The sequence below is a fragment of the Pan troglodytes genome, chromosome 3 (assembly GCF_028858775.2).
Source record: "Pan troglodytes isolate AG18354 chromosome 3, NHGRI_mPanTro3-v2.0_pri, whole genome shotgun sequence".
Taxonomy (NCBI): Eukaryota; Metazoa; Chordata; class Mammalia; order Primates; family Hominidae; genus Pan; species Pan troglodytes.
Genome location: NC_072401.2, coordinates 156,067,257 through 156,094,935, shown reverse-complemented (window position 1 = coordinate 156,094,935; position 27,679 = coordinate 156,067,257). Strand labels below are relative to the sequence as shown.

Genomic DNA, 27,679 nt, shown 5'->3' with positions numbered 1-27,679 from the left:
ATACTTTTTGTTATTGATTTCTGGTTTTATTCCTTTGCAGTCAGAGAAGATACTTTATATAATTTTAATTATTGTCAATATTTTGTCAAGACTTGTTTTGCAGCCTAACATATGGTCTGTCCTTGAGAATGATCCATGTGCTGAGGAGAAGAATGTGTATTCTCCATCCATTTCATTGGATGAAATGTTCTGTAAATATCTATTGGGTCCATTTGATCTATGGTGCCTATTAAGTCCAATATTTCCTTGTTGATTGTCTGTCTGGATAATATATCCAATGCTGAATGTGGAGTGTTGAAGTCTTCAGCTATTATTGAACTGGGGTCAATCTCTCTTTAGGTCTAATAATATTTTCCTTATATATCTGGGTCCTCCAGTGGTGGGTGCATATATATTTACAAACATTATATCCTTTTGCTGAATTGATTCCTTTATCATTGCATAATGACCTTCCTTGTCTATATAGTTTTTGTGTTGAAATCTATTGTATATGATATAAATATAGCTACTTTTTCTCTTTTTTGTTTCCATTTGCATGGAGTATCTTTTTCCAGCTCTTTATTTTCAGTCTGTGTGTCTCTTCATAGGTGAGGTGTGTTTCTAGTAGGCAAAAGACCATTGTGTCTTCTTCTTATATCCATTTAACCATACTATGTCTTTTGATTGGGGAGTTTAGTCCAGTTACATTCAGTGTTATTATTGCTAAGTAAGGATTTACTCCTGCCATTTTGTTATTTGTTTTCTGATTGTCTTAGGGTCTTCTCTCCCCTTTTTCTTATCTTCCTGACTTCGTTTTAGTGAAGGTGGTTTTCTCTGGTTGTGTATTTTAATTTCTAGCTTTTTTGTTTTCATTGTATATTTTTTGATTTGAGGTTACCATGCGGCTTGCAAATAATATCTCATAACTTATTATTTTAAACTGATGATAACTTGGCACCGAATGCATAAACAAACAATCAACCAAACAAAGAGAAAACTAATAAAGACTACACTTTAGGCAGGGTGCTGTGGCTCACATCTATAATCCCAGGATGTCAAGAGGCTGAGGCAGGTGGATCACTTGAGGCCAGGAGTTCATGACCAGCCTGGCCAACATGATGAAACCCATCTCTACTTAAAGAAATAGAAAAATTAGCCAGGTATGTTGCACATACCTGTAATTTCAGCTACTTGGAAAGCAGAGGTACAAGTATCACTTGAACCTGGGAGGCGGAGTTTGCAGTGAGCCAAGATCATACCACTGCACTCCAACCTGGGAGACAGAGTAAGGCTCCTTATCAAAAATTTTTAAAGAAGACTATACCTTAACTTTGTTCCCTCACTTTTCAACTTTTTGTTGTTTCTGTTTATATCTTATTGTACTGTCTTGACTATGTCTTGAAAAGTCGTTGTAGTTATTATTTTTGGTTGGTTCATTGTTTAGTCTTTCTACTTAGAACAAGAATAGTTTACACACCACAGTTACAGTGTTATAATATTCTGTGTTTTTCTGTGTACTATTACCAGTGAGTTTTGTACCTTAAGATGATTTCTTATTACTCATTAATGTCCTTTTCTTTCTGATTGAAATACTCCCCATAGGATTTCTTGTAGGACAGGTCTGGTGTTGATGAAATCCCTCAGCTTTTGTTTGTATGGAAAAGTCTTTATTTCTCCTTCATATTTGAATGATATTTTCACTGAGTATGGTATTCTAGGATAAAAGCTTATTTCTTCCAGAACTTTAAATATGTCATGCCACCCTCTCTTTTCCTGTAAGGTTTCCACTGAAAAGTCTACTTCCAGATGTATTGGAGCTCCACTGCATGTTGTTTCTTTTCTTGGGCTGCTTTTAGGATCCTTTCTTTATCCTTGACATTTGGGAGTTTATTAAATGCCTTGGGTCGTCTTCTTTGGGTTAAAACTGCTTGGTGTTCTATAACCTTCTTATACTTATATATTGGTATTTTTCTCTAAGTTTGAGGAGTTCTCTGTTATCATCCCTTTGAATAAACTTTCTACTCTTACCTCTTTCTCTACTTTCCTTTTAAGGCCAATAACTCTTAGATTTGCCCTTTTGAGGCTATTTTCTAGATCTTGTAGATGTGCTTTCTTCTTTTCATCCTTTTTCTTTTGTCTCCTCTGTTTATTTTCAAATAGCCTGCCTTCAAGCTCACTAATTCTTTCTTCTGCTTGATCTGTTCTGTTGCTTAGAGACTGTAATGCATTCTTAAGTATGTCAATTGCATTTTTCAACTCCAGAATTTCTGCTTGAATTTTTTCAATTATTTCAATCTCTTTGTTAAAGTTATCCAATAGGATTCAGAACTCCCTCTCTGTGTTATCTTGAAATTCTTTGAGTTTTTGCAAAACAGCTGTTTTGAATTCTCTGTCTGAAAGGTCACCTATCTCAGTTTCTCCAGGATTTGTCCCTGGTGCCTTATTTAGTTCATTTGGTAAGGTCATGTTTTCCTGGATGGTACTGATGCTTATGGATGTTCTTCAGTGTCTGCATATTGAAGAGTAGGTATTTATTGTAGTCTTTGCCATCTAGGTTGTTTGCACCTCTTCTTCTTGGCAAGACTTTCCAGGTATTCAAAGTGACTTTGGTGTTGTGATCTAAGTTTTTGGTCACTGCAGTCATATCTGCATTAGGGGGTTCCTAATGCAGAGGCACCACCTTGGTGGTCCTGGATATAGCCCAGAAGAATTATCTTGATTACCAGGCAGAGACTCTTGTTCTCTTCTCTTACTTCCTCCCAAACAAATTCTTTTGCTCTGTGCTGAGCTGCCTGAAGCTGTGGAAGGAGTGACCCAAGAACCCCTGTGACCACCACCACTGGGACTGCACTGGGTCATACCTGAAGCCAGTACAGCACTGGGTCCCATCGAAGGCCTATAGTAACCACTGCCTTGCTACCAGCTATGTTCACTCAAGGCCCCAGGGCTCTACAGTGGGTGTTGAAGCCAGCCAAGCTTGTGTCCTTTCCTTCATGGCAGTGAGTTCCCCTGAAGCCTAGGAGTGTACAGAGATGTCATCAGAAAGTCAGGACTGCTGACACATCTACCTGGTGCTCTATTCTACTGCAACTGAGCTGGCACCCAAGCCACAAGACAAAAGTCCTTCCTATTCTTCCCCCCGCTTTTCTACAAGCATAAGAGTCTCTCTCATATGGCCACCACAACTCCAGGCCCATGAGGAATACTGTCTGGCTACTGCTAATGTTCATTCAAGGCCAAAGGAATCTTTAGTCAGCTTGTGATGAATATTGCCAGGCCTGGAACTCTCCCTTCAAGGCAGTAGGCTCCCCTGTGCCTTGGGGCAGTTCAAGAAATGCTGTCCAAGAGCCAAGGCCTGGAATCAATGATCCTAAGAGCCCACTTGGTGCTCTGTCCCACTGTGGCTGAGCTGGTACCTAAACTGCAAGACAAAGTCCCCTTTCCCCTTCCCTCTCTTTTTCTCTAGCAGAAGGGATCTCTCCCCATAGCCACCACATCTGGGAATATGCTGGGTCACACATGAAGCCAGCACATCTCTGAGTCTCGCCCAGGGTTCATGGTGAGTACTCCTGGCTACCAAGGAGTACTTCAGGGCCCAAGGGCTCTTTCATTAGCAGGTGGTGAATCTTGTCAGGACTAGGTATTTGCCTTAAAGATAGCAGGTTTCTTTCTGGCCCTGGGTGTGTCTAGAAATGTTGTCTGGGAGCTAGGGCTTGGGATGGGGGCCTCAGCACTCTGCCTAATGCCCTATCATACTGTGGCTGAGCTGGTATCCAAGTTGCAAGACAAAGTCTTCTTTACTCTTCCCTCTCCTCTGCTCAAGTGGAAGGAAAGAGTCTGTCCTGGAGTTATAAGCTGTGCTGCCTGGGGTTAGGGGAGCGGTGGTGAAAGTACTCCCTTGGCCACCCCAATTGGTGTCTCAGTAGGTCATGTGCTCCCGGAAGTCCACTGGCTTCAAGCCCTGCACAATTCCTTATCCAGGAATTGTGGTCCTTGTGGCCTAGACAAACTTTCCAGAGCTCTTTAGCCTGCAGCGGCAAGGCTTGCTGGAATTCAGGTTCCAACTGCTGAGATAGGAGATTCCCCTATCACCAGGGTTTGACTAAATGTTCCCTCCATGGGAGCTGGCTGAGTTCTGCCCAGTGTTGCTGTCTGCTGTGACAGGACAGCACTGAGTTCCAATGCAGAGTCCCACAATCACCATGCTCACCCTCTCCCAAGTGCACAGATTCTCTCTCTTCAGCACATGGCCACTGCCAGGAGATGGGGAAGGTGGGGGTGTATTCAATTCAAGACTGTCCCTACACTCCTCAGTGCCTCTTTTGGTGATATGAAGTAAAAACCAGGTACTGTGATTGCTCACCTGATTTTTGGTTCTTATGAAGGTCCTTTTTTGTGTAGATAATTGTTCAATTTTGTTTCCCTGTTGGGAGGACAATCTGGGGAGACTTCTATTTTGCCATCTTGCTCAACCTCCTTATTAATATTTAAGTCAAAAATAGAATAAAACATTTGGTAGAAATAACAGGATTTTATTTTTGTTTTTAATTGGCATCTATTGTTTGTGGATGTCTGAAGCCTGATTTTAGATTATTTTGAGGATAAAAATGCTGTTTTCATGAAGAGCTGCTGCAACAATCATTGAATTATGGAAATACTGTAGTGTAGTTTTTATTATTTGGCAACTAAAAACATCTTAAAAGGCATTTCTTTAAGTGAAGTGTAACTGTACATTTTGGTAGATACATTTACCTTGTTTTTTGAGATAATTGGAAATGTTCTGGGTTATCTCAAAACCAAAGTTGAGAATTACTCACATAGAAAAATTATGCAACCTTTCTTTCTGAACACATGCAGGCTCTGGATTCTAGCTTGATCTGGAGTTCTGGGAGCTGGAAAGGATAATGAGGATGGCTCCTGAAAATTCAGGGAATCTAAAGTCTGAATGTCAACTTTGGGATGACAGCCCATACAAGAAATGGTTGGGAAGTGAGGGAAAATTGGCAGCACCAGGTCCACAAGCAAGATGTTGACTCTGATCCAACACTGAAGCAGCAGTGAAAATTCTCAAACTCATGTCTTAAATACAGTCTTCTGTAAATCACAAAATTAGAGATATAGTTGGAACATCTAGGGATCATTTTAGCACCTGCCTTTCTCTAAGTTGCTATGTGTGCATTTTTAAATAATTAAGTGCAACAATTTATAATCACTTCTTTGAAAGTTGCCCCATTAAAATCTATAATCCTATTAAAAACCTATTTCAGACTTAATCAATTGTGTTTACTTCTCATTGCATGCATTAACTTTATTTTGGTTTATCTGCACATCTTTTTTTTTGCTTAAACTTATAAAAAAATAAGCAGTTTTCTGGCTTCTCTATTATTTCTTTAGGTGTTCACAAAAGCAAATAAGTTTAAGAATGTATACCATTTTCATTTTAAAGCATGATTTTCACCTATCCACAAATTTTGGAAAATTATTTCTTTTGAGCATACATTTTCCATGCTTTGTCTCACATCAGGAGTGATTTTTTTAAAAAGCGTTAGTAATGGTTCAGCCATTTTTATGATAGGAAGGTGGTAGAAAAAAATCAATGCATTTCTTCTTTTTTTATTGTGTTAAAAACACATAACATAAAATTTACCATCTTGATTATTTCTAAGTCTACGACAGTGTTAACTGTGTGCACATTGTTACACAACAGATCTCTAGATATTTTTCATTTTGTAAAATTCAAATTGTGCCCACCAAGCTATTTTCTTCTGCCCCCTCCACCAACCCTTAGCAAATGCCATTCTACTTTCTGTTTCTAAGAGTCTATTTAAATACTTCATATAAGTGGAATCAGACAGTATTTGTTTTTGTAACTGGCTTATTTCACATAATGTCATTAAGCTTTATCCATTTTGTAGCATATAACAGGATTTTCATTTCCTTCTTTTTAAAGGCCAAATAATATTTCATTGAATGTATATACTACGTTTTGGCTATCCATTCATTCATTGAGGGACATTTAGGTTGCTTTTACGTCTCATTTATTATTTTAAAAAATGCTGCAAGGAACATGAGTATGCTAATATCCCTTTGAGATCCTGTTTTCAATTCTTGGGGATATATATCCTGAAGTGGAATTGCTGGATCATAAAGTAATTCTATTTTTAATTTTTTGAGGAACCTCTGTACTATGTTCCATAGTGGGCTGCACCATTTTACATTCCCAGCAACAGTGCACAAATGTTCCAATTTCTTGACATCCTTGTCAACATTTGTTATTTTCTGTTTTTTTTTAATTTTTAATATAAAATTAATGCCATCCTAATGGGTATAAGATAATATCTTGTGGCTTTGATTTTTACTTCCCTGATATTGAATGATATTGACCGTTTGGATATCATCTTTGGAGAAATGTTTGTTCAAGTCCTTTGTTCATTTTTAATCAGGTTATTTGCTTTTGTTCTCTTGTTTATTTGCAAGAGTTATTTATATACTATGGATATTAACCTCTCATCAGATATATGGCTTGCAACTATTTTCTCCTATTATATAAGTTCCCTTTTTAATCTGTTGATTGTTTCCTGTGCTGTGAAAAAGCTTTCAGTTTGATATACTCCTATTTGTCTATTTTTTTGCTTTTGTTGCCTATGCTTTTGGTCTTATATCCAAAGAATGAGTCATTGCTAAATTAAATATCATGAAGCTCTCCTCCTATATTATATTAATTTTGGAGTTTCAGCTCTTACATTTAAGTCTCTAATCCATTCTGAGTGGATCTTTGTAGATTGTATAAGAAAAGGGTCCAACTTCAGTATTTCATATGTGGATATTCAGTTTTCCAAGCACCATTTGTTGAAGATACTATTCATACCCTATTATGTAACCTTGGCACCCTTATTGAAGTTCATCTGATCATATACATATGGGTTTATTTCTAGGCCTTATATTCTGTTCCATTAGTCTATATGTCTGTCTTTATTCCAGTATCATACATTTTGATTGGTGTAGCTTTGTAAACTGTTTCGAAGTCAGTAAGTATGAGGCCTCTAGCTTTGTTTTACTTTCTCAAGATTATTTTGACTATTCAGGGTCCTTTGACATTCCATATTTATTTTAGGGTAGCTTATACTAACTCTACAAAAAATGACATTGAAGATTTGGCGGGGATTGAATTGAATCTGTAGATTCCTTTTGGTACTATGGTCACTTTAACAATATTGTCTTCCACTTCATAAACATGGAATGGTTTCCATTTATTTGTGACTTCTTTGACTTCCTTCAGTAATGTTTTGAAATTTTCAACGTATTAACATTTTACCTCATTGATTAAGTTTATTCTTAAGTATTTTATTCTGTTTGATGATGTTGTAAATGGTATTGTTTTTCTAATTTTCTTTTCAGATTGCTTATTGTTACTGGATAGAAACACAACTAATATTTGCATATTGATTTTTGTATCCTGCAACTTTGCTGAATTTGTTTATTAGTTTTTCTTGTGGGATCTTTAGGGTTTTACACACACAGGATTATGTTGTCTGCACAGATAATTTTACTTTGTTTTTCTTTTTAGTTTGCATGCATTTTTTTTCTTCTTCTTCTTTCTCTTGTCTAATTGCTCAGGCTAGGACTTGTATACTGTGTTAAATAGAAGTGGTAATAGTGGGCATTCTGGCTGGGCATACTGGCTCACACCTGTAATCCCAGCACTTTGGGAGGCCGAGGTGGGCAGATCACCTGAGGTCAGGAGTTCAAGACCAGCCTGGCCAACATGGTGAAACATTGTCTCCACAAAAATACAAAAATTAGCCAGGTATGATGGCGGGTGCCTGTAATTCCAACTACTCAGGAGGCTGAGGTGGGAGAATCACTTCAACCTTGGAGGCGGAGGTTGCAGTGAACCGAGATCATGCCATTGCACTCTAGCCTGGGTGACAGAGTAAGACTCCGTCTTAAAAAAAAAAAAAAAAAAGAAGTGAGCATTCTTGTCTTGTTCCTTATCTTAGCATAAATGCTTTTGGTTTTTCACTGTTGAGTGTTGTGTTAGCTGTGGGACTTTTATATATGGCCTTTATTATGTTGAAATAATTTCCTTCTATTCCTAGTTTGTTTTGAGTTTTTACCATGAAAGCATGTTGAATTTTGTTATATGCTTTTTCTGCATCTACTGAGATGATCATGTAATTTTTATTTTTTGTTCTGTTGATGTGGTATATTGCATTAATTTGTTTTTGTATGTTGAACAATTCTTGCATCCCAGGGACAAACCCCACTTGGTCATGGTGTATAATCCTTTTAATGTGCTGTTGAATTATGCTTGCTAATATTTTATTGATAAGTTTTGCATATATATTTATTAGGGAGACTGGTCTGAAGAAAACTTTTTAGTATCTTTGTCTGACTTCGGAATGAGAATAATGCTGGCCTCATAATATGAGTTTCAAAGTATTCTCTCCCCTTCAATTTCTTGAAAGAGTTTAAGAAGAATTGACATTAATTCTTTAAATATTTCTTAGAATTCTCCAGTGATGCCATCTGGTCCTGGAGTTTTCTTTGTTGAGAGGTTTTGATTATTGACTCAATCACCTTACTAATTACAGGTTTCTTGAGATTTTCTATTTATTCATGATTCAGTCTTGGTAGGTTATATATTTCCAGAAATTTATCTATTTCATCTAGGTTATCTAATTTTTTGCTGTATAATTGTTCAAATTAGTCTCTTATGATCCCTTTGGATTTCTGTGGCATTGGTTTTAATGTCTCCTCTTTAATTAAAGATTCATTTTTTTCTCTCTCTCTCTTTCTCTGTCTCTGTCTCATTAGTCTACCTAAGGCTTTGCCAATTTTATTAACCTTTTCAAAAAAATAACTTAGTTCCATTGTTTTTTTCTATTGCTTTTCTATAATGTCATTTATTTCTCCTTTAGTATTTATTATTTCCTTCCTTCTACTAACTTCGGGTTAAGTTTGTTCTTTCTCTGGTTCCTTGTGTTGTAATGTTAGATTGTTAATTTGAGATCTTTCTTCTTTTTTAATGTAAGTGTTTACCACTATTAACTTTCCTCTTAGTATTACTATCATTGCATCCCATAATTTTTGGTATGTTTTGTTTCTGTTTTTATCTCAGTATATTTTCTAAATTTTCTTTTGATTTCCTTTTGATGTATCAGTAGTTCAAGAATGTGTTGTTTAATTTCCATGTACTTGAGAATTTACTAGCTTTCCTTTTGCTAATGATTTTGAGTTTCATTCCATTGTGGTTGAATGGACTTTTTATTATTATATAATGTTCTTATTTACATCTTGTGATAGTTTTTAACTTAAAGCCAATTTTTCCTGATAAAAGTATGGCCAACCCTACACTCTTTTGGATAGCATTTGTATGAAATATTTTTATCCTTTCATTTTCAGCTTATTTGTGTGTTCTTCTACGTAAAGTGAGTCTCTAATAGACAGCATATAGCTGGATCTTATTTTTCATTTCTTTATTTTCTTCTCTTGTTACCTTCCTTTGTGTTTTGTTAATTTTTTGTAGCAACATACCTTGATTTTTTATTTCCTTTTGTGTTTCTTCTATACATATATTCTTTGTGGTTACTATGGAGACTATATAAAATATCATATTAAAACAATTTACTTTATAACAGCTCTAGCTCAATTACATACAAAAGACTCTGCTCCTTTACATCCCCAACACATTCTATATTATCAATGTTACAGATTACATCTTTTATATTTCATATCCATTAACCTAGTTAGTAGTTATATTTTTATTCTTTTATCTTTTAAATTCTATACCAGAATAAAAGTGATTTTTCATCACTATTGCCATATTATATTTACCTTTACAAGTGCTGTATATTTTTTTTGTGTTTTCATTTGCTGTATAGTGTCCTTTTGTTTCAACTTGAAGGACTCACTTTCTCATATCCTGTAAGGCAGGTTTAATAGACTTGAAATCCCTCAACGTTTGTTTATCTAGGAAAGTCACCTCTCCTTCATTTATGAAGGACAGTTTTGGAAGACGTGGTATTCTTGGTTGGCAGTTTTCTTACTTTCAGCCCTTTGAGTACATCATCCTACTCCCTTCTGATCTCTACTGTCTCTGCTGAGAAATCCACTTAATCTTATGGGAGCTCCCTTGTTCAGGATGAGTCACTTTTTCTTTCTCTTTTTTTTTTTTTAATTAAGATTTTCTCTTTATCTTTGACATATACAGTTGGATTTCAATGTGTTCTCATGTAGATTTCTTTGGATTTATCCTATGTATAGTCCTTTAAGTATCATGAATATGGATGTCTATTTTTTTCCTCAGATTTGGGGACTTTTTTGCCATTGTTTCTTCAAATAAGCTTTTTACCCATTTTCCTTTGTTTCCCTCTTCTCCTTCTGAGCTTTCATAGTGAATATATTGGTCCACTTGATGATGTCCCATGAGTTCCTTAGGCTTCCTTCACTTTTCTTCATTATTTTATTGTTGCTGTTGTTCCTCTAACTTGATAATTCCAAATGATCTGTCTTCAAGTTCACTGATTCCTCTGTTTGATCAAGTCTTCTGTTAAAATCCCTCTGGTGAATTTTTCAATTCAGTTATTTTGTTCTTCAGCTCCTTAATTTCTGGGTTTTTTAAAATTAGTTTCTCTCTCTTTATTGATATTCTCACTTTGTTCATGCAGTTTTCCTCATTTCATTTGATTGTCTGTGTTCTCTTGTAGTGCACTGAGTTTCTGTGTAATTATTTTAAATTCTTTTTTTTTTTTTTTTGTGATGGAGTCTTGCTCTGTTGCCCAGGCTGGAGTGCAGTGGTATAATCTCGGCTCACTGTAGCCTCTGCCTCCTGCGTTCAAGCGATTCTCCTGCCTCAGCCTTCTGACTAGCTAGGATTGCAGGTGCCCGCCACCATGCCCAGCTAATTTTTTTATTTTTGGTAGAGACAGGGTTGCACCATGTTGGCCAGGCTGGTCTTGAACTCCTGACCTCAGGTGATCCACCTGCCTTGGCCTCCCAAAGTGCTGGGATTATAGGCATGAACCACTGCACTCAGTCCTGAATTCTTTGTTAAGTAATTTATAGATCTGTTTCTTCAGGTTAGCACCTGGAGATTTGTTTTATTCCATTGATTCAGCCATTTTTTGTTTCTTCATATTCCTATTGTCTTTTTTTTTTTTTTTTTGGTGTGATTTGTGCATTTGAAAAAAATTACCACCTCTCTAGATTTTACAGACTGGATTTGTGCAAAGGAAGATCTTTACCAATCAGCCTGGCTACAGATTCTGGGGGCCTCCTAAAGGTTTTCTGGGGATGAATCTTCACTGGGCTTACGTACGTGACTACCCAATTAGAGAGGTTTGCCAGTTTCTTTCTGAGGGGCTTTGTAGTCTCTTGCTCTCTCTGGTGTCTATCTGCAGTACTTCACATTCTCTGGCACTGCGGTAAGCCACTGAGTTCTCTTTTGTTCTCAGCAACCTTCAAGCATCCAAAGTATGCTGGCTCTCCATCAGTATTCTGAGCCAAGTTAACACAGAAACCATCTCCACAGGTAGCCCCCTCAAAAGCTATAAAGTTGGATGTATATTCTACCCTTCTCTTTCCATCCCAGTGGAGAAGCCCAAAGTTGTGTGTTTATTCTTAAGAGTGGCAGTAAGAAAAGAAAAAGCTATGCCAACAAAAGAAACAATCTTGCTGATGGCCTTTTTTTTATGGGTTAGAATGCTTATTATATGCCCAATTACAAAAGAAAACACAGTGACTGCTTGCATAGAAAAGAATAAAGATGACTACAGAACTGCAAAGAAGAGTTATACATGGCCTGTCTCATAAAGGAACAATCCTATTTTTATTGCAAATCAAATTTTCATAATATTTTCATAATATCAAATGGGATTGTAGCACAAAAGAATTTCACTAGCACTGTTGCTAGCTTAGGGGAATGTCCACTGGGGATTAAATGCAATGTCTACAATCTGACTATTCTTGGTTTTGAGCTTGCCTGGTGTCCCATGACTTCTTAACTGCTTTTGCAGTTCTCATGAAGGCTTTTTGGAACATATGTTCTTGTTAAGTCAGTGCCTTTGTGCAGCAAGGTCTGGGGTTTCCCATTCTGCCATCTTGCTAATGTCACTCCAGACTTTTCTTAAGTAGTTGCAATATGTTTAGTTTCAATGGTTGGACACTTAAGTGATAACAGATAATTCAGAATCATCCAAATGTTTGAAAATCTGTTTCTCTCAAGTCAGTCATCAATAAGAAAATGTTGGCATTGCTTAGGAATAACAAACATAAAACTCTAGAATTATTCACTCATGCACTTCTATGCATACAATGTTTTCATAATTACTTTACCTAAATATTTTTATAATTATTGATTTTTACAGTCATATAGCATTAATTAATAGTTATCTAAGTATGCTTTTAAATTGCTGCTGTGAGTGCTCAGAGTTTTTTAACTCTATTTATGTAAAGAAGAAAAAACCAAGAACATTAAATGTTTTACACTTTTTAAATATGGTGTCAGACTTGAAATAAAATTTATAAAAGCTTGAAAATGTAAAAGGTAAATTATTCTGTATGTTTCACTTAACTCATTCGAGTTGCAGGTACAGTGTTGGTTTTCATAGCTTACCCTTTCTACCTTGATAATGTGAAATGAATAGTAAGTTTCATCTATATGCCCAGAGATAGACTTTTATTTAAAATTTTCACAGTAAGCAGATGCCAAGAAGGATTCAAGTCCCTTAAGTTATTTTATCTTTTTTCAAGAGAATCTCCAATTTGGACTTTGTCAGAGGAAGAACATATAAAACATTTGCAGCTTCTTGCTGACTTCAGTGTCTAGTTTGAAGTATTTTCATTGAATGAAATTCTTTTGTGCTACAATTCCATTTGATATTATGAAAATTTGATTTGCAATAAAAATAGGATTGTTCCTTTATGAGAGAGGCCATGTATAACTCTTCTTTGCAGTTCTGTACTCATCTTTATTCTTTTCTATGCAAGCAGTCACTATGTTTTCTTTTGTAATTGGGCATATAATAAGCATTCTAACCCATGAAAAAAAGGCCGTCAGCAAGATTGTTTCTTTTGTTGGCATAGCTGTTTCTTTTCTTACTGCCATCCTTAAGACTTATATGACAAGCCAGTTGAAATAAAATTTCCTGTGTTTAGGAAATAAATTGTACCCGGAAGCACAGAACTTTGAGCAGTGGGGATAAAACATATTGTACTACTGTAAAGGCATATTCCTACCAAAAATCTAAGACATTTTTATATTAACAATATGTCTCTCAAAATGCAATAAAATAAGCATCAGATTATAATGCAATTTGAAAGAGTTCTCAACAGGTGTAGTAACTTGATTCCACCATGATTGATTATAATCCATTACTTTGTCACTAAATGACTTCTTCCTAACTGGCTTGAAAAGAATAACCATTTGGAAATCCTGATAAATGATTTTTAAACTTTGTTACAGTTTATGTTAAGCATAATGTTTGTAAAGAGAGTAATATATTCAGTTGGGTTTTCTTGCTCTTTTTCCTTAACAACTTCTGTTTTATCCCTTTTTTTTGACTGAGCTTTCACTGAAGTTTCAGTTTTGCAGGCAATATCACACTTGTTTCCTTTAATATTTACAGTGATCACTGCATTTTTGAGTGTTAGGCATTGAAAGGCTTCTAAGGAAAACTACTATTTGTTCCAGAGCCTTTTCTTTTTTCTGTTCTTTACAGTAAAATCCTTTTACATATCCAGAAAAAAAAAATAACAATTTGGCTTGGTTTAGGGGTCATTTTTGTTATTGCCTCTAGCAAGATGGGTTTCAAGCTGGGGTCTCTGGGGCTTGTGTATGAGGGTTCAATGAGATGGCTCAGCAAAGATCTTGAGTAGCTGTTTTTTTTGTTATTTTGTTTGTTTTTTCTAACTACTGCAAATCTCACTATCAGATATGGTATTATAGCAGTGAGTTATTTGAAAAAAAAAATTAGTTAAAAAAATTGCTTTTGGCTTACAGTGATCCTGTAGGCAGAGACCAGGATTTTTCTAATCTCTCACAATAGAAAATGTCAGTGTCCTTTCTCCTCTGTCTCCCTTTTTAACCTCCTTTCTTCCCGTACTCATTAAGCATCTACTACATACAAGAAAATAAACTTGATACACAAAATAACATGTTTTATTCCTGAAAAATTATACTGAGCAAAATATGCCAGATACTACATGATACACAAGTATATGAAATTTTCAAAGCAAAACTAATATAGAGTTATAAAACATATACAATACAAATATATAGAAAATCTCCTCTGCTGTCATGGAACTTAGTCCAATTTAAGCAGGCAGATGAGATCAGTCTTCAACTATGTTCAGTACAAGTCCTTAGATGACAAATTAGTAGCACAATCTAAGTGCCAAAAGGGTTAGTAACAAAAGAGGAGAGATTTGTCTTCTCTATCAGAGATGGTAAACAAGAAAACTCAGAACTGGAGTCAGACCACAGTTGTGTTTTGTTCAACCAATATAGTGGGGGGTTTCCCCATAAATTAAATTATTTTCCAACACTTAGAAATTGAGAGATTTCAAATAAAAATAAATATATAAAATTTTGAGCTTCTCTTGAAAAGCCCAGAATCTTCAGCATCCTGAAGCCTCCTTTCCCTGCTGACAGCAATAGGCTGACAGTGACTGTCTGAGACATTTTCTGGCCTCCTCCACCATTTGACCCCTACATTTGTTCCTTCTTCTTGCTTTTACCCAAATGCATATGGGATGATGAGCTCTGCTCTGTACTCATCTCTGACACCATGTCAGCTCCTGTTCCTTTTAAATGTTTCCTCTTACTTTCCTCTTGTGACTTGTTACCACTGTCTTATACATGGCCTCTGTTACTGTGCACCCAGCAGCAGGGTAGACTCCTATAGACTTACTCCCTATCCATCTCTCCCCAGTCAGGACAGTGTGCATACTTTTACCAGTATGTGTAATCCTATAGGGCAGGATGACAGTTAAGTGAAGAAGCACAGGCATTGCAAGATTGGGAGTGTAAAACAGATGCCATAAATTACAGGCCTAATATCAGAGGACTAAGGCCAGTAAAGGAACTATGAGGAAGCTTCTTTCATTTATTTTTTAGAATATACATATATATAATATTTTTTCTATGTATACATATTTGTTTTTTTGTTTCTTTTAAATTTAAGTAAGTTTTTATTTCAGTAGGTTTTGGGGAAACAGATGGTCTTTGGTTACATGAATAAGTTATTTAGTGGTGATTTCTGAGATTTTGGTGCACCCGTCACCCAAACAGTGTATATAGTATCTATTGTATAGTCTTTTATCCTTCACTTCCCCACCTTTTCCCCCAAGTCCCCAAAGTTCATTGTATCATTCTTATGCCTCTGCATCTTCATAGCTTAGCTCCCACATACGAATGAGAATACACAATGTTTGGTTTTCCATTCCTGAGTTACTTCACTTAGAATGATAGTCTCCAATTCCATCCAGGTTGCTGTGAATGCCATTATTTCATTTCTCTTTATGGCTGAGAGGTATTCCATGGTGTGTGTGCATATATATATATATATATATATATATATATAATCACATTTTCTTAATCTACTCGATGATTGATAGGCATTTGGGCTGGTTCCATATTTTTGCAATTGTGAATTGTGCTGTCCTAAACACGCATACACAGGTATCTTTTTTGTATAATGACTTCTTTTCCTCTGGGTAGATATCCAGAAGTGGGATTGCTGGATCAAATGGTAGATCTACTTTTAGTTCTTTAAGGAATCTGCAGACTGTTTTCCATAGTGGTCGTACTAGTTTACATTTTCACCAACAGCGTAGAAGTGGAACTATGAGGAAGTTTCTGAGGAATAGTAGGTGAGTAGTAAACAGGAGGCCAAGGACCAAAGATGGATTAAAAAGAGGAGGAAGTGGCCAATAAGCACATGAAAAGATGCACAACATCACCAGACACCAGATAAATTAAAACCACTGTAAGATACTACATATCCACTAGGATGGCTACAATTTAAAAGATTGATAATACCAATCAATGTGGATGTTATCAGTCCATTCTCACACTGCTATAAAGATACTACCTGTGACTGGGTAACTTACAAAGGAAAGAGGCTTAATTGACTCACAGTTCTGCATGGCTGGGGAGGCCTCAGGAAACTTATAAACATGGTGGAAGGGGACGAGGCATGCCTTACATGGCAGTAGGTGAGAGACAGTGGGCAAGAGCAGGGAAAACTGCCTTATAAAACCATCAGATCTCATGAGAACTCACTCACTATCATGAGAACAGCATGGGGAAACTGCCCCCATGATCCCATCACCTCCCACCTGGTGCCTCCCTTGACACGTGAAGATTATGAGGATTACAATTTGAGATGAGATTTGGGTGGGGACACAAAGCCAAACCATATTAGTAGAGCAACTGCCATTCTCATATGTTGTTAGAAGAAATGTAAAATGATACAACTACTTTGGAAAAATAGTTTTGCATTTTCTTATGAGGTTAAATGTATACTTACCGTAGGTATTTAGCCTTGATCAGTGAAAACATGGGTCCACACACACACTTGTGTATGAATGTTCATAGCAGTTTTTTTCATAATAGCCAAAAACTGGAAATAATTCAAATGCCCATCCCTAGGTAAATGAAAAAGAAATTGTGGTTTTCCATTTAATAGAATATTACTCTGTAATAACAATTGTATGAATTTTTATACATAAAATAACATGCTTGATTCTCAAAAAATGCTGAGCAAAAGAAATCAGGTATTGTGTAATTCACAAATGTATGAAATTTAAGAGGCAGAACTAATGTAGAGTTATAGAAAGCAGATCAGTGATTTACTGGGGCCAAAAGTGAGAGAAAACTGAAATGGGCATAAGAAAGCATTTTGAGGTGTCGAATATATTCTATGATCATGATACTGATCACAGAAAATATTTTATGCTTATGATACTGATTACACAGTGTATATATTTTCAAGATTCATAGAACTCTATATTTAAAATATGTACAGATTATTGTATGTAAATTTCACATAAATGAAATTGATTAAGTAAAAAAATACTTTTACAAAACAAGGCAGGCAATCCTAAGAGGGTGACACATAGACAACTGGGAAAGATGAGCAGCAAAGGACATAAAATATTACAAGGACATCAAAGTACTAACTTGGGGACCAAATGAATACTTGGGACCCTTCCGGCTGCTGTAGATGACTTTTTCCACAGAGCTTCCCATACAGACAGCTGTCCTACCCGGTTTGCCTTAAAGGCACTCAGCATCTTCTCTTAGTATATCAGTCCCCTCAAGAACTTTGCATTTCTTCATTGCTTCCTGTCACATAAAGCGAGGATCTGCTCATCCACTTATTTTGGTAAATAAAGTTTTATTGAAACACAGCCACACTCCCTTGGTTATGCATTGTCTGTGACTACTTTCATGCTACAATAGCAGATTTGAGTATTTGCAACAGGACTGTGTGACTTGTAAAGCCTAAAATAATTAATATCTGGCCCTTGACAGAAAAATTAGCTGATTCTTGACATAAAGCCACACTTATCTCCCTGGCTCTCAAGCTCTCCCATTCTCTTGCTACCTCTCTTACCCTTCTTCACACTGTATTTATACTTCCTATTTAAATTTATTCCCCACTCCTGCCTTATTTGGTTCTAGATCTAATTACAAGGATTGTCTTCTTGCCTCTATCAGTCCTTGCTAATTCTTCTTTCATGTTAGTATTTAGTCTGTTCCCATAACTTAAAATGACTTCCTTCTCTTTTGTCTTTCCAATTCCTATACCTAACTGAATTTCTGTTTCTCCCTTAAAGTTATCTCTTTGCCCCTGCTCTATCTGAACAAATCTTGAATTAATTCATGTCTTGCAGTTAAGTTGTTGGTTACTCTGTAGTTGGGTTGCTTTTACCTACAGCTAGATCGGAAGCTGGTTGAGGCAATATTTCTTTTCTTTATGCTGTCATAGCCTCCTTTCCCACTCCCACCTCCAGTGTTTTGGGGCAGTGTGTCAAATGTCTTTAATCTGTCCATGTCTTTCCATCTCCCATCCCACAGTCCTAGGTCATTGTCTTCTGCTTGGACTATTGCAGTATTATCTTAACTGGCCTCTCTGCTCCATTCTTACCCCTCTCTTCTCTGTTCTCATAGCACTTAGTATGATATTTTTAAAAAGCAAATCATATTTTACTCCACTCCTTAAAATGCTTCCATGACTTCCCTTTGCACTTACAGTAAAATCTGACCCTTGCTTATCCTGCCATCTCCACCTTCTTCTTCTTCCCCTACTCGTTGTGCTTTACCCAACCAAGCCCTTTCCTGGCCCACAGCCTTTGTGGTGGTGGCTCTTTTTCCCAAAATCCTCTTCTTCCAGCTGTTTCTATGGCTTCTCATCCTTCACTGTCCCCAGACCTCTCTAAAGTCTGGTGCTTCCCCTGAAAAAGAAGTACCTTATATCAAGTAACATTATTTCTCTCTTTCTAAGGGCCTGGCACAATTGAAACTTTTCTATGATTATGTATGTTTTAATGGTTTATTGTCTGTCTCCTTACACAAGTTAATAACCACCATGAGGACAGAGATCTTTTCTATCTTGTTTGCTAGTATATCCCCAGCACCTAGCATGGGATCTGGCTCATTGAAGACAATAAGTTATTGTTGAATGAATGAACAAGTGAAAACATAGTAGGCAAATAATAAATAATCAGTATTTTCTCTTGTGTTTCCATGAAATTTTTTTATCCTAATGGAGTTCTTTTTTAACCTAATTTTTACAGGTACTTCTATTGTGACTGTAAAAGCTTTTGCTCCTGACTCAATTCAGGACAGCATGAAATATTCAATTTTTAGTGGAAATGAAGATGGAGTTCTTTCCCTGTGCTCTAAGTCAGGTAATCCTTCTCTACCCTATACTAGCTTTATTTTCTGCTCCATTTAATGTTATTTCTGCAAAATTTGCAAAGTAGAAATTGTTAGAGCTAAATAATTTAAAAGGTAAGCAAGAAAGAATTTTTTTTTTTTAATTTATTTATTTTTCTTTTTTATTGATCATTCTTGGGTGTTTCTCGCAGAGGGGGATTTGGCAGGGTCACAGGACAATAGTGGAGGGAAGGTCAGCAGATAAACAAGTGAACAAAGTTCTCTGGTTTTCCTAGGCAGAGGACCCTGCGGCCTTCCGCAGTGTTTGTGTCCCTGGGTACTTGAGATTAGGGAGTGGTGATGACTCTTAACGAACATGCTGCCTTCAAGCATCTGTTTAACAAAGCACATCTTGCACCGCCCTTAATCCATTCAACCCTGAGTGGATACAGCACATGTTTCAGAGAGCACAGGGTTGGGGGTAAGGTCACAGATCAACAGGATCCCAAGGCAGAAGAATTTTTCTTAGTACAGAACAAAATGAAAAGTCTCCCATGTCTACCTCTTTCTACACAGACACGGCAACCATCCGATTTCTCAATCTTTTCCCCACCTTTCCCCCCTTTCTATTCCACAAAACCGCCATTGTCTTCATGGCCCGTTCTCAATGAGCTGTTGAGTACACCTCCCAGATGGGGTGGTGGCCGGGCAGAGGAGCTCCTCACTTCCCAGTAGGGGCAGCCGGGCAGAAGTGCCCCTCACCTCCTGGACGGGGCGGCTGGCCCGGCGGGGGGCTGACCCCCCCCCACCTCCCTCCCGGACGGGGCGGCTGGCTGGGCGGGGGGCTGACCCCCCACCTCCCTCCCGGACAGGGCGGCTGGCTGGGCAGAGGGGCTCCTCACTTCCCAGTAGGGGCGGCCGGGCAGAGGCGCCCCTCACTTCCCTGACGGGGCGGCTGGCCCGACGGGGGGCTGACCCCCCCACCTCCCTCCCGGACGGGGCGGCTGGCCGGGAGGGGGGCTGACCCCCCCACCTCCGTCCCGGACGGGGCGGCTGGCCGGGCGGGGGGCTGACCCCCCCCACCTCCCTCCCAGACAGAGCGGCTGGCCGGGCAGAGGGGCTCCTCACTTCCCAGTAGGGGCGGCCGAGCAGAGGCGCCCCTCACCTCCCAGACGGGGCGGCTGGCCAGGCGGGGGGCTAACCCCCCCATCTCCCTCCCGGACGGGGCGGCTGGCCGGGCGGGGGGCTGACCCCCCACCTCCCTCCCAGACAGAGCGGCTGGCTGGGCAGAGGGGCTCCTCACTTCCCAGTAGGGGCGGCCGGGCAGAGGCGCCCCCCACCTCCTGGACAGGGCGGCTGGCCAGGCGGGGGGCTGATCCCCCCACCTCCTCCCGGATGGGGTGGCTGGCCAGGCGGGGGGCTGACCCCCCCCACCTCCCTCCCGGATGGGGCGGCTGGCCGGGCGGGGGGCTGACCCCCCCACCTCCCTCCCGGACGGGGCGGCTGGCCGGGCAGAGGGGCTCCTCACTTCCCGGTAGGGGCGGCCGGGCAGAGGTGCCCCTCACCTCCCGGACGGGGCGGCTGGCCGGGCGGGGGGCTGACCCCCCCACCTCCCTCCCGGACGAGGAGGGAGGACGCTCCTCACTTCTCAGACGGGGTGGCTGCCGGGCGGAGGGGCTCCTCACTTCTCAGACGGGGCGGTTGCCAGGCAGAGGGTCTCCTCACTTCTCAGACAGGGCGGCCGGGCAGAGACGCTCCTCACATCCCGGATGGGGCGGCAGGGCAGAGGTGCTCCCCACATCTCAGACGATGGGCGGCCGGGCAGAGATGCTCCTCACTTCCCAGATGTGATGGCGGCCGGGAAGAGGCGCTCCTCACTTCCTAGATGGGATGGCGGCCGGGCAGAGACGCTCCTCACTTTCCAGACTGGGCAGCCAGGCAGAGGGGCTCCTCACATCCCAGATGATGGGCGGTCAGGCGGAGATGCTCCTCACTTCCCAGACGGGGTGGCTGCCAGGCAGAGGCTGCAATCTCGGCACTTAGGGAGGCCAAGGCAGGCGGCTGGGAGGTGGTTGTAGCGAGCGGAGATCACGCCACTGCACTCCAGCCTGGGCGCCATTGAGCACTGAGTTAACGAGACTCCGTCTGCAATCCCGGCACCTCGGGAGGCCGAGGCTGGCGGATCACTCGCGGTTAGGAGCTGGAGACCAGCCCAGCCGACACATCGAAACCCCGTCTCCACCAAAAAAATACGAAAACCAGTCAGGCGTGGCGGCGCGCGCCTGCCATCGCAGGCACTTGGCAGGCTGAGGCAGGAGAATCGGGCAGGGAGGTTGCAGTGAGCCGAGATGGCAGCAGTACCGTCCAGCTTCGGCTCGGCATCAGAGGGAGACCGTGGAAAGAGGGGAGAGGGGAGAGGGGAGGGGGGGAGAGGGGAGAGGGGAGAGGGAGCTCTATCTACCACACAGTCTTGGGTGCCTTCGGTCTCCATCTATTGACCTCGTGATCTGCCCGCCTCGGCCTCCCAAAGTGCTGGGATTACAGGCATGAGCCACTGCACATGGCCCCAGGTATTTCTTTAGAGCTGTGCAAGAACAGCCTAATGTACCATTTCTTTCTTTCTTTTTTTTTTTTTTTTGAGACAGAGTCTTGCTCTGTCACCCAGGCTGGAGTGCAGTGGTGCAATCTCGGCTCACTGCAAACTCCGCCTCCCAGGTTCACGCCATTCTCCTGCCTCAGCCTCCCCAGCAGCGCAAGAAAGAATTTTTTAAGCTAGCCTATGAAAAATTATGGGAAATCAAAAACTATTTATTTATATTCACTAAGAATTATATTCTTAATATTTCCAAACTAGACAGTGTCTATCCTGCCCTTCAAACTTTTGAAGATAAATTAGCTTCCACTTACAATTTACCCGTGTATTTGGGAAAAGTGGAGATAGAGTAGTGAGATCATTGACACTGAGTCTGAATTCAAAAATAAGAACACGTCTAGCTGTAAGGAATTTTCATCAGAGATTCTTGTAATTTGCTACTGAATGTCAACAACACAACAAAAAAAAAGAGAACAGCTGCGAAGGTTTCTACACAGTGGTAAAGAAATTACTTCCAAACACAGCATGTATTAAGCTTAGCTTCAGTAAGACCATTACTGTTTAAAATGAATACCAATTGATTATTTCAAACATACCTTTTTTCACTAACAACTCTGTAGTAGATACACATCTACTGCTTTGTTGTCAAACTTCAAGAAGAATGTTTCTAATAATGTCTCTGTTGCCATACAACCACCTTATTTAATCTATACTACATGCACCTGGGAAGAATTGAGAGAGGGTAATTCCTTAGGTAAATGTCCTTTCATCCAGGGTGGTGTTATGACTTTTTGGTCCACACAGCCTTTGGTCAGCAACCTTTCTGAGGTAGCCTGCTAGAAGTCTTCATCTCTTCATCCCATTGTTGCATTAAAGGGTAGTATAGGAAACCTGTTCACCAAAGGATCATTTGTGAACATCACCAAGTCTTAATTTTCTTGCAGTCCAGGTGTCTGAGGGTTCTGGGAAAGCAGCCCAGATTAAAATGCTTAGGAACAAAGAAGAGTAGCAGAGCTGGCATATTTTCCCAGGCTATCCAGACCCTCTGCCACCGCACTCCTAACATGGCCCAGACCTGGTCTTATTTCTTCTACAGTCCATCATTAAAATGCAGATAAAATCTTCCTAGGGTTAGTCCAAAGAGGTTATTCACAGGAACATCTTTATTTTTTGATTAGATAACTTATTTACATTGAGTTTTAAAATTTTATTATGAAATATCTGCCAGATGGTATGTTGAAACATGTAAGACTGTTTAATGGACAATAGTAAAATAAAAACCCATACACATGCCACCCATCTCTGGAAATAGACATTAAGGTAGCCCTCCCTTATCCTTAGTTTCTTTTTCTCCAGGCTTAGTGACCTGTGGTCAACCATGGCCCAAAAATGTTAAATGGGAAGCTCCAGAAATAAACAATTCATATGTTTTAAATTTCTCACTATTCTGAGTAGTGTGATGAAATCTCACATCATCCTACTCTGCCCCACACAGAAGTAAATCCTCCTTTTGTCCAGGGTCTCCACACTGTACATGCTCCCTGTCTATTAGTCAGTAGCTGTCTCAATTCTCAGTTTCACTGTCACATATTGCAGTACTTATATTCATGTCACTCTTATGTAACTTAATAATGGCCCCAAAGCACGAGTGTAGTATTCTGGATTCTGGCAATTTAGATATGCCAAAGAGAAGTGGTAAAGTGTTATTTTTTTGGGGGGGGGGGAAGTGAAAGGTGAAAGTTCTCAATTTAATAAGAAAAGAGAAAAGATTGTATGCTGAGGTTGCTAAGATCTACAGTAAGAATGAATATTCTACTTGTGAAATTGTGAAGAAAGAAAAAAAATTTTGTGCTAGTTTTGCTATGGCACCTCACGATGCAAAAGTCATAGCCACAGGGCATGGCAAATGCTTAGTTAAGAATGGAAAAGGCATTAAATTTGGGGGTGGAAGACTTGAATCGAAAAACGTGTTCAATTTGACAGTAACATGTTGCAACAGAAAGCATTGAGCCCTCTATGAAGGCTTCAGCAAGGAATCCCCTGAAACGAGTGACCATAAGCCATTTACTGCAAGTAAGAGATGGTTACACAGATTTGGAAATAGGTTTGGACTGAAAAATACAAAAACTACTGGAGAGGCTGCATCTGCCAACAAAGAAGGTGCTGCCGCATTTCTGAAAATGTTGAATAAGGAGAAAGGAAACCATCTAAAGCAAATCTCTAATTGCCGTAAAGCTAGGCTTTTCGGGAAGAAGATGCCCAATGGAACCTACATTCATAAATGTACAAAGGAAGCACCAGGGCATAAAACATGGAGGGACAGATGAACTCTGGTACTATGTGGCAACACTGCAGGACATATGATAAAATCAAGTGTAGTATACAAAGTGAAGAACCCACATGCTCTCTGAAACAAAAAATTATCTGCCTCTGGCAACATAATAATAAAGCATGGGTGACACACATCTTGTTTATGGAATGGTTCCACCAGTGCTTCATTCCAGGAGTTAAAAAAAAAATACTTGGATGAGGAAAGGTTGGAATTCAAAGTTCTGTTAATATTAGACAATGCACCTGGCCATCTTGCTATGAAAATGAAACTGTTGAGGTTGTATTTTTACCTCCAAATAAAACCTCATTGCTTCAGCCCCTTGAGCAGGCATCATTTGGTTTATCAAGGTCACACACCTGCCTGGTATTTGATCAGCCACTAATTGATTGATGCAGATCATAATCTGGATGTAATGTAATGCTGGAAATCATTCACTGTTGCTGACGCAGTAACATTCATCAAAGCTGCCATGCATGAATTAAAACCAGAAACTGTAAATGCCTGCTGGAAGAACTTCTAGAGTGAAGTCATGAATGATTTTAATGGCTTCCTGGGGATTGATGGAAAAGTTAGGAAAGTAATTCACACAGCAAGACAAGTTGGTGGAGAATGGTTTGCCGACATGCTTGATGAAGAAGTAGAAGAACATATTGAAGGCCAATGAGAATTGTTAATAAATGAGGAAGAAATTTTTGAGTCATCTACAGAGAAAGGGAAGACAAAGAAGAAACTAAAGCAGAACGGACAATGTAGACATTACTGAAATTTGCTCAAGTGTTTCCAATCACACAGATATGAAAAGACAAAATTATGGAATACAATCCTCAGATAAAGTGCAGCATTGAAGTCACCCATATGATCACAGGATTATAACCTCTGTACCAACATTTTGATTAAAAACTGACAAGGTTTCTTTTTTTTTTTTTTTTTGAGACGGAGCCTTGCTCTGTTGCCCAGGCTGAAGTGCAGTGGCATGATCTCGGTTCTCTGCCACCTCCACCTCCTGGGTTCAAGCGATTCTCCTGCATCAGCCTCCCAAGTAGCTAGGACTACAGGCATGCGCCACCACACCCAGGTAATTTTTTGTAATTTTTGTAGAGACGGGGTTTCACTGTGTTAGCCAGGATGGTCTCGATCTCCTGTCCTCATGATCCGCCCGCTTCACCCTCCCAAAGTTCTGGGATTACAGGCAAAGCTTTTATTACAATGATTTCCAAAAGGTTTTGGAAAAACAAACAAACAAACAACAACAAAAAAACACTGCAACTCTCAAGTACTCCCAACCATCAACATCATCTGCTCTTGACATCCAACCATCGACATCATCGTGGCTCGTTGATCCAGGACCACTTGAAGCAGATGATGATCCTTCTCCTGACATACCATCAGACGTTCAGTAGTAGCCTACTGCTATGTCACAGTGCCCATGTCATTTACCTCACTTTACCTTATCATGTGGGCATTTTGTCATCTCACATCATCACAAGAAGAAGGATGAATACAGTACAATACAATGGTTTGCAAGAGAGACCACATTCACGTAACTTTTACTACAGTATAATTGTTCAATTTTATTAGTCGTTAATTTCTTACTGTGCCTAATTTACAAATTAAACTTCATCATAGGTATGCATATATAGAAAAAAGCATAGTATATATAGGGTTTTGTACCATCCACAGTTTCAAACATTCACTGGGGGTCTCAGAATATATCCCCCACAGGGAAGGGGGAACTACTGTACTAGAATTTTCGAATTTTTGAAAGCCTCTGTGTGCCCCTTCCTTTTTATATCTCTTTTTTCCTTTCTTTTTTTTTTTGTTGTTCAGAAATATGTGTACATTGCGGAATATCTAAATTGAGCCAATTAACATACACATCACTTTATGTCTCTCTTTTTTTGTCCCAGAGATAATTAGTAACTTGAATTTGTATTGATCACTGGCTTCTTTTTTTCTCGTAAAGAAAGACAGGTTCTCACTTTGTTGCCCAGGCTGGCCTCAAACTCCTGAACTCGAGCAATCTCCTTGCCTTGGCCTCCTGAAGCTCTGGGATTATAGGCATGAGCCACTGCACCCAACTGATTGCTGACATTTTTGGTTATAATTTTTCTACTGCATTTGAATTTCTAAACAATATGTCATTTACTTTTACCTTGACTTAAGTATGATAATAGAATCATGCTACGTACTCTTCTATGACTTTATTCCTTTGCTCAACATTTTTACTATGACTTACAGTGCATAAACCATTACATGTTAAAGAGAAATAGCAAAGAATGAAATGTACAGGCTTGTATGTCTCTTGTTAGGTTTCTCCTAAGTACATTATACTTTTTCCTGCTATGGTAAATGAAAAAAAAAAATGCTTTTCCTGACGGTGCTGGTGTATGTATTTGAAAATGATTTTTGTCTTTTGATTTTTTGTCTGGCAAATTTGCAAACTAGAGACTGACATTTTTCTGTATATTTGACACATAAAATCATATCTGAAAATGACCACTTTCCCCTGTCTGAAGTTATATAGTTATTTTTCTTATTTCAGTGGCTAGCCTCGTTATTTTAACATATATAAAGTCCAACATTAATCAATATTCTCTTCCTGAGTAATACAAGAGATTTGCAATTATTGATCTCGAAGTGCTCCTATTTGAATTTACATGCTTTTGTGACCACAATTTTGGTGCTTTCAAATTAGGCATTATTAGTATTTTTCAGTTGATTTAGCTGCATCCTTGTTGATGTCTCTGCTAACCATTCTTTCTTACATCTCAGCCTTTCTTCTAGTATTACTTTTTCTCTGCTTGAACTATCTCCTTTAGTGAGGGTTTGTAGAATAAGCTCTCTCAGATTTAGGTAGTTAAAAAATGTAGTTATTTAATCCATGCTTTTAAAATACTTTTGCTGGTCTTGTAATTCTAGATTCACAGTTATTTTATCTCATCATATTAAGATATTATTCTACTGGCTTCTGGCATCCCATTGTCGCATTAAGAAGCCAGCTGTTGATCTAAACGCCGTTCATTTGTATCTTTTCTTGGAACTCCAATTAGACAAATGTTGGGCTATGTGATTCTCTGCTACATCTCTTTTTTATATTTTTCATCTGTCTTTCTCTTCATTCTGAGGAATTGTATTTTTAATTTCCAGTAGTTCTGTTGAATTCTTTTTCAACTCTTTGTCTTTTGAAAAATAGCCTCTTGTTCCTTGCTCATATTTCCAAGGGTTTTTAATGTATTTAAACATATATAATAATTCTGTGTCCAACAATTCCTGCATCTGAAGTCTTTGATGTTTGGTTCTGTTGTCTATGGGTTTGCTTGCTGTCATTTATGGTGCCTTGCTTCTCTATGACTTCAGTGCTTGTAGACTATGAGCTACTCATTATCCTTGAAAGCTCTTTGACGATTCTTTGAAGCCTCAGTTGAATTTATGCCCTTAAAAGAGGATTTGCTTCCTTTTCTGCAATTCACCTGGAGAATCACCAGGGAGAAGCCAGTTTAAATTTAATTCCTAAGAGTTTTAAATATGTATAACTATGATAGTATAGCTACCATAAATTCAGGCTTAAACTAATACGGAAGATTTTTTTTCTCCCTTTCAATCAACATCAAGGTTAAAAAAAAAAAAGTCAAGCTTCTGGTGGTTTTTTGGCCAAAACCTTTTGGAAGAACATTGTAATTAGAAGTTGTAGTCTCTTTCTTTTTAACTCATCACCGTTGCTGCAGATTGTAATCCTTCTGTGATCATATGGGTGACTTTGATGCTGCATTCCATCTGTGGATTGTATTCATGAGTTTGTTCTTTAATATCTACACAATTTGAAACACTTCAGCAAATTTCAGTTATGTCCACATTGCTAATTCTGCTTCGGTTTCAGTTTTCTTTTTTT

At 39.0% G+C, this 27,679-nt stretch overlaps 1 protein-coding gene across 1 annotated transcript in view; it reads left to right on the top strand.

Moving 5' to 3' along the window:
• DCHS2 (dachsous cadherin-related 2) overlaps positions 1-27,679 on the top strand; it is a 263,743-nt gene that overhangs the window by 204,587 nt on the left and 31,477 nt on the right. The window contains exon 14 of the mRNA XM_009448442.4: positions 18,784-18,897. Within this exon, the coding sequence (XP_009446717.3) occupies positions 18,784-18,897 (114 nt within the window). The remainder of the gene's footprint in view (positions 1-18,783; positions 18,898-27,679) is intronic.